Source organism: Oryx dammah, unplaced genomic scaffold (genome assembly GCF_014754425.2).
Source record: "Oryx dammah isolate SB20612 unplaced genomic scaffold, SCBI_Odam_1.1 HiC_scaffold_2, whole genome shotgun sequence".
Taxonomy (NCBI): Eukaryota; Metazoa; Chordata; class Mammalia; order Artiodactyla; family Bovidae; genus Oryx; species Oryx dammah.
Window position 1 is genome coordinate 24,571,303 of NW_024070186.1, and position 20,547 is coordinate 24,591,849.

The 20,547-nt window shown below is 35.5% G+C and overlaps 1 protein-coding gene across 2 annotated transcripts in view; it reads right to left on the reverse strand.

Annotated features, from left to right (window-relative positions):
• The window catches only part of STAG1 (stromal antigen 1), a 460,953-nt gene that overhangs the window by 169,452 nt on the left and 270,954 nt on the right, over positions 1-20,547 (reverse strand). Inside the window, exon 7 of one of the 2 annotated variants that reach the window (XM_040233144.1) lies at positions 6,514-6,718. In XM_040233144.1, the coding sequence (XP_040089078.1) occupies positions 6,514-6,718 (205 nt within the window). Of the gene's footprint in view, positions 1-4,702; positions 4,799-6,513; positions 6,719-20,547 lie in introns of those variants that run through there. The other variant, XM_040233153.1, reaches the window with a different exon arrangement.

Consider the following 20,547-nt stretch of genomic DNA (forward strand, 5'->3'; position numbering starts at 1 on the left):
TGTGTCCAACTCTCAGCGACCCCATGGACTGCAGCCCACCAGGCTCCTCTGTCCATGGGATTTTCCAGGCAAGAGTACTGGAGTGGGGTGCCATTGCCTTCTCCGATGTTAGTTTCTAGTGTACAGGAAAGTGATTCAGCTATGCACATATATACATATTCTTTTCCATAATGTTTTATTTTTACATATAAAATCCATTATTTTACATATTTTTTACATATAAAATATATTATGTATTTTTACATATATATTTTATATAATGTTTACAGGATAGTAAATATAATTCTCTGTGCTATACAGTACAACCTTGTTGTTTATCTGTTTTATATACAGTAGCTTGTATCTACAAATCTCAAACTCCTAATTTATCCCCCACTCCCATTCCCAATCATAAATTTCTTCTGAGTCTGTTTCTGCTTTCTAAATAAGTTCATGTGCATCACATACCATATGTCTTTCTGATCACTAGGTCTACCCATGTTGCTGTAAATGGCATTACTTCATTATTTTTTTAAGCCTGAAGAGTATTCCATTGTAATCATGTTTCTTCATTAGTTTTTAAAAACTTATTTTAAAAAAAAAGGTTTACAAGCTTCCACTTTACAAAGAATATTTAATATATCTTTTGTCTCTTAAAAACCCAACCAAAATAATGAGAAAACAATTTTCATCCCCAATAAATCCAGAAAAACACTTGGAATGCCAAACCATAATATGTTAATATATGTATATGAAAAGCAGATGGATGAAGTATTCAAATCAAACTAAATGGTCAAAAAAGCTTGACAACTCTATTTAAAGAAAAAACACAAAAACAAAGCAGTTTTACTCTGCAGAACCCAGAAGCATTAAGGAATTGGAGAAGTACTGGCTTTTACAGAAGATGGAGTGAAATAAGGTCTAAAAACAGGAGCATTCCAAAGTCTGTATAATAAGCAATTAAATCTCCACTTGAACCAAGGCAGTCATGTAATTCCTCCAACACAAACTCATCTTGGAAGTTAAAAAAGTTTATTCCCTAAAGAACATAAACAAGAGATTTGGATTCATCAGATACAGAGGAGGGATACATGTGAATTGCAGAGTGCCCTGGGTGCTCCTTCACCCTGTATAACTCCCAAATGGTAGACAGCAACCAGACCTGAGATTGAAAGATCCTTCTACAAAGGAGCTGAACTTCCCCAGGGAAAAGAATTATCAACACCAACCCTTTATGGTTCATAATGAAAACACTAGGTGACCACAGGACCACCCGACAATGATGATAACCAAAAAGGTTAAAGTTATTGCCACTGCCTGTCAAACACAACACACACACAGGCAATCAGTTCTTTAGTGTCTCATTGTTAGCAATGACCAGAGAGCCAACAGATACTTAAGGAAAGCTTCCCATGAAAGAAACTCATAAAAGAGAACTGAAAAAGAGGTCAGAATGGGGCACCAAAAAAAAACAAAAACAAAACTGAGTAATAACACTGTCAAAGAGATAAGAGAAAATGCTACACCCATGATAATGTTAAAAAACGACATGGAGAATGGAAAAGAACTCTTAGAATATTTAAAAAGATAATGAAAATTACCTCAATAAAGTTGAAGAAATACAAGCAAAGTGAACAAAAAGAGTAAGGAATGAAAACTAAAAAAGAAATAACAAGAAACTTAGGACTGATTCAACAGATTAACTAACATCCAAGTAAAATATATTCAGCAGAGAGTAATGAATGGGAAATTTGGAAACAAGATGAAAAATTCTCAAGAAAATCTTCACTGATGAATTCTGTACTGGGCAAACTAAACATAAGAATATAATGTATTTCTCAGGCATGTAAAATCTAAAATATATACTTTTCCAATGCTCTTTTTCTCAAGAAGCTATCAAAAAACATGCTACCCAAAAAGAAGAGGCTAAACTAAAAAAAAAAAAGCCAAGGCAAAAGGCAGGAGATCCAACAGAAGACAAAGGATCCAAATAATGGCAAAAAAGCTACATTAGTTAAAGGTCATCTAGATTTTAGAAGATGAGGCTGCTATATTAAACGTAATTATAAAAATTTAAAGCACAGAAAAAGCATTCCACAAAATTGATAATATCCTATTATTTAAAAATAAAAAATTCTTATATGTATATGAGAAAAAAACTAAAAGGAAACACCAACATGTCATGGCAAAATTAAGAAGTGGTATGATTATGGCTGATTTTTACTTTTGTACTTTTCTCCTTTTCTGAATTTGTTAAGTTGTATGTGTAAGTTTATATCTACAGAAAATGTTTACATGTGTAATATGAAAGCACTGATGGAAAATCTAGAAGATTTTCTCAGTTTCTATGCCCGCTTTAGAGTCAAACCAAGCAAGCTTTGTCATTCTATCATAATTATAACATCAGACATTTACTGAATGACTTGTATACAGGGAACATTTAACACAAATTATTTCATTTAAGCCTCACAACACTCCTAATAAAATGGGACTATTCATATTAATACTATACAGATGAGGAAAGTAAGGCACCAAAGTTATGTAACTTGCCCAAAGTCACTAAGTTGACATAGAAAGGACATGCTTATAAAATGATTTTAAAAATCATAACTTCCTAGCTCCCCAAAGAAAACTAATTTTCATACCTGGTGATAGAAAATAAGAGACAATTCTAAGAAAATGATACTTCTTAATTACTCTAATTATCTATATTTCGATTTGAAAGAGCAAATTACATTTAAAAAGTTTACTATATTTTATGTATACAGTTACATGATATATAGTGGCACTTGTAGATTTGGTCAATTATTGGGTACTAATCCTAGAATACCAGAAGTCTACCATATAGAAATTCATATCCAATTTGGTTAAGAGTCATAAAATAGCTACTGAATTTAATAAACAGAATTTGGCACTTAAGAGCAAAAAGACAAATAAAATGAAAGCGCATACTGTTAGTTTTCCTAATAATAGTTTTTCAAAGATCTGTTTATTTACATGTTTGTTTCTGATTTCCCCATCTATAATGTCTTCTATTACTAAAATAGTAGGTGTTCAATAAATTCTGAGGGAAAAAGACATGAATGAAGGGAAATGCTGCAAATACTACTGGTGTTTTTTGTAGTTACAGAATAATAGCACTAGTTTACTAAATGTCAGGCATCATTCATGCTTTCCTAATTTCTTTTAATGAGATAGTTATCAACTTCTCATTTTGCATATGAAGAAAGTGAGGCCAAATAAATTATGGACTTGTCAAAATTACCCAATTAGTAAAACGCAGAAAAGGATGTATTCAGACAACCTGGTTCAGAACCCATTCTATGAACCCTATATTACATGGTTTCAGCAACTGAAAGCCAAAGAAAAGATATCAATCTACTGAGATAAAATTATTTTTGTCTATGACAGGAGAACAAAGAAATTTCATATAGCTTGTCTTGCCTCAGTGAAAGTCCAGAGATGCTGACTTGGTAAAAAGTGCTAATCAATAACAAATCATACATCAATATAAAAATCAATCATATACCAACATAATGATGTTAAACAATGAGATATAAAAGAAATATTTACTTCCCCAAGACTCTGAGAGGCATCCATTATTGTTAAATAGTGATAACCTTCCAGCATAATGAGGCCACCTATCATATGATGATTTTAACCATATTTTCTAATTTTTCCGTAATTCATTTTAGAAAAAACAGAACAGAATCAATCATCATGTTGCTATTAATAAAATTCTGTACAGTTAATCCCTCTTTGTTCAAATTAGCATTTTTACCTTAGAAGCGAGACATAGTCATTATTAATCTATTTCTAATGTAGAAAATTATGTAGGTGAGAAAAAAGCAAAAAATAAAAAAGGTAAGCCAACATTACTCATCTTGCCATCTAACAAAATTTTAAAGTCAATTTCTAAAGTACTGTCAGAGATTATAACAGCAAATGACTGAGTATAATATAAATCTGAAAAATAGATCCTTTTGAGAGTAGAATTATCTTTATAATACCAAAGAACAAAGTGGTAAAACAAAGGGAATCCTACTTATTTTTGACCTGGAAGGGAAAAACATTTTTTCATGAAAATTTCATGAAATTGGAGAAAGAAAATATGGCCAATCTCAGATTGTAAATCCACCAAAACATTATTTATATATATTAATTCCACAAACTATGTTCTAATATGTCTTAACTATTTAGCTATCTATTTATCTATGCACCTTTACAACAAAGGCACTTAACTATGAAGACTGTTAATGAAAAGTTTACTACAAAGTAAGCTTCTTTATTGAAGATAAATCAGAAAAACAGGAGAGTATGCTTTACAAGTACAATTAAAAGAACAGAAAAAAATAAGGAAAATATAATATAAAATCTGTTATTTTTTACAGTTATGTTAACAGTCTGTTTCAATTTAATGGTAAAAAGAATTCCAAAAATAAAAGGCAAAGTTCAGTTTATCGCTAATGGAAAATGCAACTACTTCTACCTGGAGAATAGACAAACCTGAAAAACTACAAAATGATGAAAAATTTTAATAAAAATGTGGCAAAATATACAATTAAATGCAATGCATAAACACTAACAAATTGGGACACACTATTAATTAACAACAAGAAAACGGGATATTGGTAAACAGATTAAAAGTACTACTGATAAGACCACTCTGATGACTTATGAAGCTCTAAAACTTATCTTGTCTGTACCCTAGAAAACAACTAACCTGATTGTCTCTCTTCTCAGCTAAGATATAAGCAATGTCAAGGAGCATTTTATTCCAAAGCCGATAATCATATCTGGCCATAACTGCCTTGTAACTGTCCATGCACATAGTCTTTGAAGCAGAGGATTAAATGTTCCTGCCCATTTTATCTAGTCCCCAAGACTCGTCCTGCAAAGTGAATAAAAACGATTATCTTTAAATCTATCCCTCATACACATACCATAAAAGAAAAAAAAAGGGGGTGGGGGAGGAGAACCAGAGAAGAGATTAAAGATGAAAAGAAAATAATCCTTGAAAAGATGGAAATTATCATCCAGCCTGGAATTAAATTCTCACCAAGATTTCCACACTTTGTTGAAGGGTAGGACTGGTATCTCACTTTTTATGAAACTGAACTTTGGAAGACATGTTCATTAATGGACACAGAGAAATTACCATAGTATTCTGAAGTAAATTTGAGAATAACTTGAAAAATAGGTTAGCTTCTGAAAAATAAGGTAAACATAACATTGGTCTCCTATTTTTCTTGGTACAATGCATCTGAAAAACAGCTAAACAAAAGGGAATTGCTGTACACAGACAGAAGAATGATAGATGAAAAGTAAACAGAAAATATAAAGAAAAGAAAAAAGTACATATAAAGGGCAGAAAATAATAAAAGTCATGAAATTAGAAAAAATATATAGTATCAGCGAACTTTTAAGTAATAAGTAGTATATTTATAGTACCTTGTCCAAAAAGCTACAACTTGGTACAAAGTCTCCCAAAACACAGAATAAAATGCACTTGATGTTTGTTCTATACATAAAATTTTTTCAACAATAAACTGTGATTTTACCTTTATAAAAAAGATAAAATTAAGTAAAAGATCTGCCTCTTTACCAAATAAATAGGAAAGGGACACTCTTAAATCTCATTTTTGTCATGGTAATGTGTGTAAGCTGAATATAGTCAGATATTGTTACTAAAAGGGATGTAATTTGGGAATATTTAAATATATGTTTATGCAAACACACAGTTTCTTTATAAACATGCACATATATATAAGAGAAAAAGAACAGTCATTTAGTCATTGTAGGTAAACACAGTTTAAATCGTTGAAAAATTCAGAAAAGCTAAATTAACAAAATTATCTTGTTAGAGGAAAACAAGGGGAAAATGAATATACTTGACTCAGAAGTTATATAGATAATTCTAAAACAGAAGCAAAAGGGAAAATGAGAATCTATCAGTTCCTCAGGACTTAGTCTACCTACTTGAACTGATTTTAGAAACACTACATTTAAGTTATACCACTAGGAATAGAAAGAATCCTACTGGGTCACAATTACCTATTACAATTAGATGGAACTCTTTAAAATATATATATATATAAACACAAATATTTACACATTTATGTATAGTAACAGTGAAACCATGTAATTAAGTAGGAAAAAACCTGTGAATTTGGAATTTCAACTATTATTTGGTTTTATCAAAGAATATGGCCTGCTGGACCCCTACAACTTATTTGGTTATAAAATAAAAATGCAAGAAAATAACTATACATTCAGAAAGAGATTTGGTAATGTTAACCAGAAAATTTCAATTTTCATTCCCAAGACTAACAAATGTCAGTTATTAAAATAAGCACACATTTTACTTCAACAGAGAATACAAACCATTCATGCAACTTTTGAAGAAAAATTGTGTTTTTCAAGAGCAAAGTAATTAATTTAAATTAATATTTAATCTAAATAAAGCTTAACTGGAATGGAATATATTTAACAAAACTAAATGAAAAGGAAATAAAGTGTTAGTTAGTTACTTACCAGCAAGAGTACTTGTATGCCTAAAAGCTCTGACCTGGGAGTCTGACAAACCAGTCAAAAGCGAGATTACTGTGTCCATCATATACTCATCATAAATTATGCTATATTGACACTGTCGAATCAGCACTCCAATAAATTCACAAAAGTTTGAACGAAATTTTTTCCACTGAGGTCCAGGCATGGTAAGGGGATAATCACCACTGTCCTAAAAGGGATAAAAAGAAAAAATAACATATTAAATATAATATATGATATCCAGTTTGATTTCTTTTTTCCTCATACTGGAAAAGGAACATTTTTTCTCAAAGTATATGTGGACAGATATCAAGAGGTACATGATGGCTTTCTCTTTTTTGCTTGTTTTGATCTGCCCCAACTGAATAACTGTTAATAAATTCAAAATTGTTATTCAGAAAAGGCACTGGAAACCCACTCCAGTACTCTTGCCTGGAAAATGCTATGGACGGAGGAACCTGGTAGGCTGCAGTCCATGGGGTTACAACCGGTACTTAATTCATTATTCTAAGCCATTCATTCAAAATAATAGTTTAAGTTTTGTTGTACTTGGGAACTAGTTGAGGTAATTTAAAGTAAAGAAGAAAACAAAAAAGGAAAGAAGTTTAACTAGAAAGGATTATTTGCTACTGAATTCAGATCAAACTAATCATATGTGTAACAGCACCTTTCAATTATATTAAATAAGACACTTTAAAGAGTTAAGCATTTCAAGAGTATAATCAACTTCCCACATGAAATTTCAACCCTATTTCTTCTAACTCTACTATGAACTTTCATTTAACTCTATAGTTTGTGCACTGAATTTATTAACATTTCCAAGAAAAAGCCGGTTACCATGGGCTCTTGGTATCACCAAATTGTGTCATCTTATTTAAAATACAAAACTGACAGCTGAATCCAGCAGAGGTTTCTCACTCTAGCCTAAAACATTTTGGTGGAGAAATGGAAATTCACAAGGCAGAGAGCGAGAAATTCTGTGAACTTCGTTATCAGACTATTCTCAATTTGTGGCTATTTGTTTTTTACAGGACAAAATGCAGCTAGGAAAATTGGATACAAATGAGGTCTTGAGCTCTGTTGGTGTCCCATGAAAAGAGTACTTTGATAATTACAACAACAAAGAATCTCAAAGAATCTCAACAGCCTTGAACAGAAAGAAGGGGAAAGCTTGGCACTTAGTTAAATACCCCACAAAGAGAGTTAATTTTGGTATTACATGAGTACTACATGGGATACTAAGCTCGATCAGTTCAGTTCAGGTCAGTTGCTCAGTCGTGTCGACTCTGCGATCCTATGGACTGCAGCACAACAGGCCTCCCTGTCCATTACCAACTTTTGGAGTTTACTCAAACTCATGTCCGTTGAGTCGGTGATGCCATCCAACCATCTCATCCTCTATCACTCCCTTCTTCTCCCACCTTCAGTCTTGTCCAGTATCAGGGTCTTTTCAAATGAGTCAGCTCTCCACATCAGGTGGCCAAAGTACTGGAGATTCAGCTTCAACATCAGTCCTTGCAATGAACACTCAGGACTCATCTTCTTTAGGATGGACTGGTTGGGTCTCCTTGGACCCATGGGACTCTCAAGAGTCCTCTCTAACACCACAGTTTAAAAGCATCAATTCTTCAGTGCTCAGTTTTTTTTACATCCCAACTCACACTTCCATACATGATTACTGGCAAAACCATAGCCTTCACTAGACAGACCTTTGCTGACAAAGAAATGTCTTTGCTTTTTAATATGCTGTCTAGGCTGGTCGTAACTTTCCTACCAAGGGGTAATCATCTTTTAATTTCATGGCTGCAGTCACCATCTGCAGTGATTTTGGAGCCCCTGTCACCACCCAAATAAAGTCTGCCACTGTTTCTCTATCTATTTCCCATGAAGGAATGGGACCAGACGTCATAATCTAAGTTTTCTGAATGTTGAGCTTTAAGCCAACTTTTTCACTCTCCTCTTTCACTTTCATCAGGAGGCTCTCTAGTTCTTCTTCACTTTCTGCCTGCCATAAGGGTGGTGTCATCTGCATATCTGAGGCTATTAATATTTCTCCCAGCAATCTTGATTCCACCTTGTGCTTCCTCCAGCCAGTCATTTCTCATGATGTACTCTGCATATGGTAAGTAAGCAGGGTGACAATATACAGCCTTGACATACTCCTTTTCTATTTTGAACCAGTCTCTTGTTCCATGTCCAGCTCTAACTGTTGCTTCCTGACCTGCATACAGGTTTCTCAAGAGGCAGGTCAGGTGGTCTGGTATTCCCATCTCTTTCAGAATTTTCCACAGATTATTGTGATCCACACAGTCACAGGCTTTGCCATAGTCAATAAAGCAGAAATAGATGTTTTTCTGGAACTCTCTTGCTTTTTCAATGATCCAGAGGATGCTGGCAATTTGATCTCTGGTTCCTCTACCTTTTCTAAAACTAGCTTGAATATCTGGAAGCTCATGATTCACATATTGTTGAAGCATTACTTTACTAGCGTGTGACATGAGTGCAATTGTGCGGTAGTCTGAGCATTCTTTGGCATGGCCTTTCTTACAGACTGGAATGAAAGCTGACTTTTTCCAGTCCTGTGTCCACTGCTCAGTTTTCCAAATTTGCTGGCATACTGAGTGCAGCACTTTCACAGCATCATCTTTTAGGATTTGAAATAGCTCAACTGAAATTCTAACACCTCTACTAGCTTTGTTCGTAGTGATGCTTCCTAAGGCCCACTTGACTTCATAACCCAGGGTGTCTGGCTCTAGGTGAGGGATTATACCATCCTGATTATCTGGGTCGTGAAGATCTTTTTGTACAGTCTTCTGTGTATTCTTGCCACCTCTTCTTAATATCTTCTGCTTCTGTTAGGTCCATACCATTTCTGTCCTTTATTGAGTCCATCTTTGCATGAAATGTTTCTTTGGTATCTCCAATTTTCTTGAAGAGATATCTAGTCTTTTCCATTGTATTGTTTTCCTCTATTTTTTTGCATTTATCACTGAGGAAGGCTTTCTTATCTCTTCTTGCTATTCTTTGGAACTCTGCGTTCAGATGGATATATCTTTCCTTTTCTCTTTTGCTTTTCGCTTCTTCTTTTCACAGCTATTTGTAAGGCCTCCGCAGACAGCCATATAAGCTCTATAAGCTCCATATAAGCTCTCCTAAGCTCTATAGGAAACCAAAAAGGAACTGAAGGGGCTGGCTGAATCTTCCCAGCTCTTTTGACTGGGGATGTGGAAACACAGATTGTAGAGGGTAGCAGGCTGGAAAGGTAAAGTATTTCTCAAAGGTATCTCTGAAGGCTGCCTGCTGCTTCTATTTCACAAAAGCCCACCAGGGAAGAGTTTCTTTTGCTTTGTAGCAACTGTGAAAGTCAACCACTTATAGCTAATAACCTGACCTAGGCCCCAAGGAAATAGAAAGAAAATAATCTTTCTGTTCAGGTCCATTATCAAGAAGAAAGGAAGCCCGAAAAATCAGCATTTAGGGAAATCTAAATAAAAAATAAGTATACTTCAAAGATTCAAATGTACATAAAACAAAAAACTCTAGAGAACTTATCTATATCTATATATTTGTACTTTTTTAAAGTATAATTCATATATAACATTAATTCCAGGTATAAAACATCATTCAATATCTATATATATTTTAAAAAATCACCACACTAAGTGTAGTTAACATCTCCAAATCACTGCAGATGGTGATTGCAGCCATGAAATTAAAGGACGCTTACTCATTAGCAGGAGAGTTACAACCAACCTAGATAGCATACTCAAAAGCAGAGACATGGCTTTGCCAACAAAGGTTTGTCTAATCAAGGCTATGGTTTATCCAGTGGTCATGTATGGATGTGAGAGCTGGACTGTGAAGAAAGCTGAGCACCAAAGAATTGATGCTTTTGAATTGTGGTGTTGGAGAAGACTCTTCAGAGTCCCTTGGACTGCAAGGAGATCCAACCAGTCCATCCAAAAGAGATCAGTCCTGGGTGTTCATTGGAAGGACTGATGCTAAAGCTGAAGCTCCAGTACTCTGGCCACCTCATGCAAAGAGGTGACTCACTGTAAAAGACTCTGATGCTGGGAGGGACTGGGGGCAGGAGGAAAAGGGGATGACAGAGGATGAGATGGCTGGATGGCATTACTGACTTGATGGACGTGAGTCTGAGTGAACTGCAGGAGTTGGTGGTGGACAGGGAGGCCTGGCGTGCTGCGATTTGTGGGGTCACAAAGAGTCAGACATGACTGAGCGACTGAACTGAACTGAACTGAATATCTGTTACCATGAACAGTTACAGAACTTTTTCTTTTTCTTGTGGTAAGAACTATTATGATCTATTCTCTTAGCAACTTTTCAATATGCAATAAAGTAGTAACAAATATAGTCACCATGCTTTACATGCCAAGGACTTATTTCATTACTGGAAACCCCCTTCACCCATTTTGCACATCACTCCACACTGACAAACACTAACATGTTCTCTGTACCTATGAGTTCAGCATTCTTCTGTGTTGCTACTGTTTTTATTTCACATATAAGTGGGATCATATGGTATCTGTCCTTCTCTGACTTATTTCACTTAGTGCAATGACCTCAAGGACCAGCCATGTTGTCACAAATTCCAAGATTTCCTTTTTTTAACTACTGAATACTATTTCTTGTGTATGTGTGTACACACCACACTTTCTTTACCCACTCATCCACTGATGGACACTTAGACTGTTTCCATATTTGGCTACTGTAAGTAATGCTGTGATTAACATGAGGTTGCATATATCTAAAATACTTTTTTTCTTTAGGAACTCAACTGATGAACTGAAGGAAAGGATGGTCACTGAGAGAAGTTACACTAGTAACCTAGAAAATAATACCCTAGATGGGACCTGTGGAAAAAATCTTTTAAAATGGACAAAGGAGGTTACTATGACCTCTTCAACCTTTGCCCTTTCCTTTTTCACTGGATTTGGTACAGATATTCAACAGCCATTTTGTAACCATGAGGGGACATGGATAAGGATTCCTAGAGAGAAAGATGGAAAAAGTATAGGTTTTTCCTCTGTTAAGGTGTAGTACTAACCATGCTTTGTCTACTTGCAGATTTATTTTGTGTGAGACAAACTCCTGTGAATTTGAGCCACTATTAATCATATTTTCTGTTACAAACAAATTCATTTCTGTTACAGCAGAATTATAAGCAGTGGGGAAAGATAACTCAGTAAATAATTTTACTGGCTTTTCATTAGAAAAACATTAGATATCACTGTACCTTATACCAAATTAAATTTCCAATAAAATAAAAATACTCAACAGAAAGAGAAATAGAGGAAAATATGGGAGAATATTCTCAGAGTGGGTCTTTTTTTTCCCACAAATATTAAAAAAATCAAAAGTAATACAGAATCAACAAATTTAAAAAAAGAAGAATCAACAAATTCAATCAACATAAAAGTAATTTTTTGCGTTAAAAAAACACAACACTAAAAGCAAAGTCAAAAGAGTAACAACAGGGTTTAGCTTCCACTCAGAATATAAAATGCTACAAACAATGAAAATAGCTTAATCAACATAAAAAAAATTATAGTTCTTAATCCCATCTTGAGGTGAAGTAACTTGAACTCCAAACAATAAGCTTTCCAAGAAAAGATGAGCCTCACAAACTCTACCACCTGTGGCTGAACCCAGGAAGAAAAGGTTCTGTGATAAAAAGAAGAAACCAGGTAAAATGCTAACAAATGTCAAAGACCAAGTGTGGGCCAACTTGTCAGCACAGAATGACAAGGAATTCACTCACTCCAAATCTCTTTTTATCAGCTGACCACAGGTTTCAACCAGGTAATAAAAGCCTGAGACAGAAGAAAAGACAGAAGCTATTTTGATGCAGGCCAGAGAGGATGATCGTCAATTGCTATGGGAAAGGTAAGATGTACAGCTCACTTCTCTAGATCTTTCTCCCCAAAAAGCCAGAAACCTTAATCCTGTGGGGGAGGGCCAGAGATTCACCATCATGGCACAGCAAAAACCCACTACAGCTAGGAGAAGAGTAGAAAAAAAGAATCCTATAATACATATAAAGATGAGAAAAATAAGTTCTAAAGAACCTGTCCCAGATCACACAGCTACAAGTCTCCTCTGGTTCTGGGTTTGTAAAATCCATGTATTCTCTATTCTACAATGGAGCTTCACCTGGTTTACTCCAGTAGCCTTGGAGGACAGAAAGGCTGTCTAGTGAATACTCTTCCAAAGGAGAAAAACTCTGTTTTTGCTGCCAAACGGAGAGTCAAAAAATGAAAATGCCTATTTTGGAAGTTTTGGGAACACTGATGGGTGTGGGTAGGTAAGGGTGTGAAGCTTCAGAGACAAGAGTCAACAATGAGAACTAGAAGATTGTGAGCTTCTAACTGGGATTATAGTAAGAATCTTAAAAGATAAGAGGTACACTGCAAGGCAGAACTCATGCAGCTAGCAGAGGTGGAAGGCTAACTGCCTAATTCCTAAGACTTTTTGGTATTTGGGAACGCAATGTGGTCACAAATTAAAATATTTAAAGAGATAAAACACTTTCTAAGAATAATTTGATTTTTAACCCAGCTGATGGACAATGTTATAAAAAAGTTCACCTATTTGGTAAAATCTAGCTTTTGGTTACCTAATTCTTGATGAAAGTGAAAGAGGAGAATGAAAAAGTTGGCTTAAAGCTCAACATTCAGAAAACGAAGATCATGGCATCCGGTCCCATCACCTCATGGGAAATAGACGTGGAAACAGTGTCAGACTTTATTTTTTGGGGCTCCAAGTTCACTGCAGATGGTGACTGCAGCCATGAAATTAAAAGACGCTTACTCCTTGGAAGAAAAGTTATGACCAACCTAGATAGCATATTCAAAAGCAGGGACATTACTTTGCCGACTAAGGTCCGTCTAGTCAAGGCTATGGTTTTCCCTGTGGTCATGTATGGATGTGAGAGTTGGACTGTGAAGAAGGCTGAGTGCCGAAGAATTGATGCTTTTGAACTGTGGTGTTGGAGAAGACTCTTGAGAGTCCCTTGGACTGCAAGGAGATCCAACCAGTCCATTCTGAAGGAGATCAGCCCTGGGATTTCTTTGCAGGGAATGATGCTAAAGCTGAAACTCCAGTACTTTGGCCACCTCATGCGAAGAGTTGACTCATTGGAAAAAACTCTGATGCTGGGAGGGACTGGGGGCAGTAGGAGAAGGGGACGACCGAGGATGGGATGGCTGGATGGCACCACAGACTCAATGGACATGAGTCTGGGTGAACTCCGGGAGATGGTGATGGACAGGGAGGCCTGGCATGCTGTGATTCATGGGGTCGCAAAGAGTCGGACACGACTGAGCAACTGAACTGAACTGAATTTCAACAGACTTTGCCCGAGGCTATATACCACTATTGCTTAAAACAATGATCTGCAAACAACTGTTTGGAGAAACTATCCATCTACCCACTCATTTATCTGTTCATACCATTTATTAAGCAACAAATAGCTCTGGCACTATACCAGGTCCTCAGGCATACAACCAGAACAAGGATACTCTTCTAAGAATCTCTACTCTCTATTTTTTTTTTACAGTTTTATTGAGATATAATTGATATATGACTCTGTGTAAGTTTAAGTTATACAACATGTTGATTTAATACACATATATTGCAAAGCTTACTACCACTCAATTAGGTAACACCTCCATCCCATTACTTTTTGTATGTATGACATAAGATTTAAGATCTTCTCTCTTAGCAAGTTTTAAGTATGCAACACATACTATTGCTGTACATTAAATCATTAGAACTTATTCATCTTGTAAGTGGAAATTTAAACTCTTTCATCAACTTCTCCCCATTTCTCCAATCCCCTAAATAAACTAATTGACAAGATGAACACATTAAAAAACTGTAAAAGAATTAAATACAATAATAGGAACGTGACAAGGGTATTTAATACTTAGAAAAAATGTCAATTCTCTGCAGAAGCAACTGGACAGGGAAAATAGGGTCAACACCTTTCCTAGGTAATAACAATAGCAAAGGCCTATAAACAGAAGTATAACAATGGGAGGAGAGAACTGCATTAACTTTGGAATCTAAATTGGATTCTGTAACCAAGAAGAAAGATGGGGTTGGATCAAAGAAAGGTAAGGAAGCCAAACTTTACTTTGGAGAAGACAGGTGGTCACTGAATTAAAAAGCAGAGACATTACTTTGACAACAAAGGTCCATCTAGTAAAAGCTATGGTTTTTCCAGTAGTCATGTATGGATGTGAGAGTTAGACCAGGACTCTCTAACTGTGAGAGTTAGAAAGCTGAGCGCGGAAGAACTGATGCTTTTGAACTGTGGTGTCGGAGAAGACTCTTGAGAGTCCCTTGGACTCCAAGGAGATCCAAACAGTCCATCCTAAAGGAAATCAGTCCTGAATATTCATTGGAAGGATTGATGCTGAGGCTGAAACTCCAATACTTTGGCCACCTGATGCAAAGAGCTGATTCATTTGAAAAGACCCTGATGCTGGGAAAGACTGAAGGCAGGAAGAGAAGGGGACATCAGAGGATGAGATGGTTGGATGGCATCACCAACTCAATGGACATGAGTAAACTCCGGGAGTTGGTGATGGACAGGGAGGATTGGAGTGCTGCAGTCCACGGGGTCGCAAAGAGTCAGACACGACTGAGCAACTGAACTGAACTGAAGGATGTTCATCAACAGCTATGAGCTTTAAAAATGTATTTTTGGTTCCAATGTGAAAAATAGAGGAAAAGGTGAAGGAAATGGAGCAAAGGTGACTCTCCACTGCAGTAAATCCAAAACCAAAAGTGTGAGGGGAGAGACCATTTAATATACTAACAATAATGACAGACAAAATGGGAGAGATGTGATGAATATTTGAAAATTAAAGAAATAAAATCTACTGAAGTGAATAATGGACAAAAATGACTGTTTCTGGGTGGAACCTGTTTCCTCACAACAGGAAACAAATAATTCTTTACTCCCTGACTCCTGCAGAAGGCATAACACTTTTAAGAATGCCTCATTAGTATATCCCATAAGAAGAGACTGCTGCTACTGCTAAGTCATTTCAGTCATGTCTGACTTTGTGCAACCCCAGAGAAGGCAGCACACCAGGCTCCTTCATCCATGGGATTTGCCAGGCAAGAGTACTGGAGTGGGTTGCCACTCCCTTCTTCGTAAGAAGAGAATGACACCCTTTAATTCATAAATGATTGATAGAGAATATCCTATTTTTAGACATCACACCACACTGCTATCTACAGTCAAAATAAATACAAAATTTCTGGAACACGCTGTCAATGGATGCTAAAACCATTAAGAGGCCAATTGACATAAGCAAAATGTTAATAAAGTGCCAAATAATTTGAGACTTGAAAAGGGAAAAGCAGTTTCACAAAAAGATTCAAGAGTTATTACCTTAAATTAAACAAGTGCTCAATCAGAATAATAAGTGGGCAACCTGACATTATGAGCTACCTACTGTGACCAAATATGAAGTATACAGCATCACCGATGAAATTATCTTCCCGAGGAATGTAAATATAATTTAACAAAGTCACTAGACCTAACTTTCAGTTACAAAATAGAGGCTATATTTTAGGAGGCTATACTATAATAAAAAATTAAATGATACCATGGAGGGAAAACAATTAAATAAAAATATGAGGTATTTTTTTAGATGACAACTAGGTTGTCATCTAAAAGTTAATGTGATGCAAATAACAAAAAATATGGAAAAACTATTTCATATTTAAAATGTCCTCAGAACACAACAATCAAGTGCAGTATGTAAATCAGTGGGCTTTACTTCACTGTTGTCTAATATCCTAGTTATGCTTCTATCAAGGGGCCATTAGCCCTTATTGATTTCTCTTCCCCCAGATATATGCCTGCATGCTCCATCACCTTCTTCAAGTCTTTATTTAAGGTTACATACTTAACATGGTTTTTCTGACCATCCTATTTAAAATAATCCTTCCTTTCCAAATTTCTTCGTTCTTCTCTGATTTATTATTCTGCATAGCATTTATTATCATTTGCCATACTCTTTTGGCTAATATATAGCCATTCATTAGCTTTTCCCCTGAATAAAATGAAAATTCCAATGAAGACTGGAATTTTGGTTTATTCAGTGCTATATTTACCATTTTTGGCATGGTTAACAGACAGTCAAATATTTCTTGTTAGAACAAATTACCTCAAAACTGATACTGTCAAAATGGGCCCAGAATAACGGTTCAGTTCAGTTCAGTAACTCAGTTGTGTCCGACTCTTTGTGACTCCATAAATCGCAGCACGCCAGGCCTCCCTGTCCATCACCAACTCCCGGAGTTCACCCAAACTCATGTCCATTGAGTCAGTGATGCCATCCAGCCACCTCATTGTCTGTTGTCCCCTTCTCCTCCTGCCCCCAATTCCTCCCAGCATCAGGGTCTTTTCCAATGAGTCAGCTCTTCACATAAGGTGGCCATTTTATTGGAGTTTCAGCTTCAGCATCAGTCCTTGCAAAGAACACCCAGGGCCGATCTTCTTTAGAATGGACTGGCTGGATCTCCTTGCAGTCCAAGGGACTCTCAAGAGTCTTCTCCAACACCACAGTTCAAAAGCATCAATTCTTCGGTGCTCAGCTTTCTGCACAGTCCAACTTTCACATTCATAAACGTATCTAAATGATCCTATCAATATTTTCCTTAATCATAAACTTTGATAACTTTTGTTTCTTTAGGCACAGACAGAAATGAGGAAAATATATAAAGTCAAAGCAGCAATGGGACTACCAATGTCACTCCTTTTAAATATGTCCTGCTCCACACTAACATCAGCTATTTAAGTGAAGTGCTACCAAACGTCTGGCCTCTACTCCTACCCATGCATTTTCACAAACATTTCATGAGGAATGGTAAATGATTAATGGGTTTGTAAGGAAAAAAAATGCTTACAGACCTCAAGACATTGATTACCTCTGATGAGAAGCATTTTAGTAATATTAATAGGTCAGTTCTTAAGCTGAAGTTGGGAGATTTACATATCTTACACATTAAGTACATTTTTTGGTATGTATTGAGTGACATATAATTTCTTTAGGTGGATGCATTAAAAAGAGTTTGAAACTATCCACATCAACATCTTTGTGTTCCTAAAATCACTGGAAGAAATCCCAAATTATGGGGTATCATTATCTAAATTATTACAATGTCACAGTCTGTGTTTAACATCTGTGACTTTACATATCACAGTGATCAGTAGAGTTCTTCATTTTAATTTTCCCTCAGAATGTCAAAATGCATAACAACTGTGTGTCATGGGAACAAAGAAAAGGATATACTTCTTATCTTTGGAAAGATCAGTAGAAAACGTATTTACAAAACAAAACTGAGTATTTTACATTTTATCATTATATTTTATTATTAAATATATCCTTTGAACTCTTGTTTTTAAATTATACTGTACATTTAAAAACAACAAAAATAACTATAAAGATTATTTACAGGAAAGATTTTGTGGCTGTCTGCCATGATGCACAAAAGAGAAATTGCTCTTTACTATCAGACCAGATGAGATAGCTGGATGGCATCACTGACTCGATGGATGTGAGTCTGAGTGAACTCTGGGAGTTGGTGATGGACAGGGAGGCCTGGCGTGTTGCGATTCATGGGGTCGCAAAGAGTCGGACAGGACTGAGCAACTGAACTGAACTCAATCAGATGTGTGCTAATTAATCTGAAACTAACTCTTCCAATTTTGGCAAACCCTCAGACTATCAGTAAATTCATATGCCCATAGAAATATATGTACACTAATTAAGAAACAATATAAAAATGTATTTGGAAAGAACAATTTTACAAGTCAATCCAACAAAAATGTTATTATAATCTTACTCATCTCTGTGTCTGGAGAAGGCAATGGCAACCCACTCCAGTACTCTTGCCTGGAAAATCCCATGGACGGAGGAGCCTGGTAGGCTGTAGTCCATGGGGTCACTAGGAGTCGGACACGACTGAGAGACTTCACTTTCACTTTTCACTTTCATGCACTGGAGAAGGAAACGGCAACCCACTCCAGTGTTCTTGCCTGGAGAATCCCAGGAATGGCGGAGCCTGGTGGGCTGCCGTCTGTGGGGCCGCACAGAGTCGGACACGACTGAAGCGACTTAGCAGCAGCATCTCTGTATCTCTAGCACTGATCTAGGACACTGTCTCATGTGCTTAGGAGGACAACAATGTTTTGGACATGACTTATTTATTAGTACTAAATACAATCTCCTTAGTCTAATCTACAAGGCTATTTTCACTCTTTCCAGTTTTGTATCTCACTATCTCCTCCTCTACAGGTTAAACACCATCTTCTCTATAAGCTCCTTCCAGATTTTACAACTGAACTTTTATTTATCATTGGAAATCCAATTTTAATGGTTAAATAATCATTATCTGATGTATGAAGCATTCACACCTCAGATAATGAACTCATCCTGTGGGTTCTCATGGGTCTTATATTTTTTAACTACTGAAGTTGTCCGTGTATTACTGCTATTAGTTTACAAAGTTATTTTATCATTTAGAATATAAATTCACTCTCTAGAGCTATAACCTTGTTGATCTCTATAGTTCCTATGCAAAAGTTGGACATGCATTAAATGTTATTACTGAACAAATACAAAATTACATTAATACCATAGAAATAAGTTTGAAAGATCAAACAGTTCATTTAACACTTGTTAAAATAAAAAGTTATCCCTAAAATAAATGTGCATCATTTATGTCACATTTATGTCACACATCAATTACATCATGATTTTGTAGGTATATTTTAAAACTGAAGGATATAATGCTTGAAATTACCACAAAGGAATAACCTCAATATACAGCTGATTATGATTAATGCAGACAGGGAGTTAATCCAGTTCCCAGCAATACAAGTATTACTGTTGAGTCATACTTTGGTTTATGATTATCTCATTTAAGCATTTCTCATAATAAGTGTCTCAGAAAACTCGATCTACATTAAAGATTTAATATTAATCAATAGAATATAATTGATCCTTTAAGAATTACTAGCTAAATTATTAGCTAGCATTTTAGCAACTTATTATTAGCAACTTATTCAGTTAGTCCTAAGACACATGTAATAAAACCCACCAGAAAGTTATAATAAGGTGTAACTATTACTTGTACCTATCTCCAGCTATTTCAGATTATACACTTAAGAGTTACATATTAGGCAGAATACAGTAGTGGCTATCAATATGACCTTAGGAGCTAAATGATCTGGGTTCAGTTCCTGGCTTTGCCATTTACTAGTTTTGTGACCTCAGAGAAGTTTCTCTACCCTTTTGGCCTCAATATTATTATCTGTAAAAAGGAGATACAGAAAACCCGCCTCATGAAAATGTGAAGAATTACATTTTTATGAAAAGTACTTACAATGGTGCATGGTACAGAATAGGTATGGTATCTGTATTTGCTACTATTATTTTTCAACATGTTTCACCATGTCTTTAATAATTATACTTCAAGGTTCATAGGTATAATATTATTTCCAGTCTGGAACCTTTCCACATTACAAATTGGGTACAAATTCTTGAGTCTGTATTACTTTCCTACATGGTTATTCCTTTGTTTTGGCATTTCTCATATCCAACTTTGCTTCCTTTCTTTAATATTCTGTTTACCTTCCTCAACTTGGAGTCGTCTCTAAAGTAATATGGACAACACAAACTGAACAATGCACTGCAACAAAATATAACTTTATTTTTATCTAAAAATAAATAATTTACTATAAATATTTAAGATAATGAATAAGATTGGTATGTCCTCACTAGGTCCATATTCCAGATTGTTCTGTGTCACAGATAGTATTTGAGGTTTCCTATTTGAGGTATTTAGGAGAACAAAAAGTTCAGTGCTCTAAAGGATTGACACAAGAAATGGAACTCTTCTTAGGTTGTTCATAAGTTACTTATCATTGCAATGGATTTATGATTTATACTATGTTTAACTCTTCACAAAATG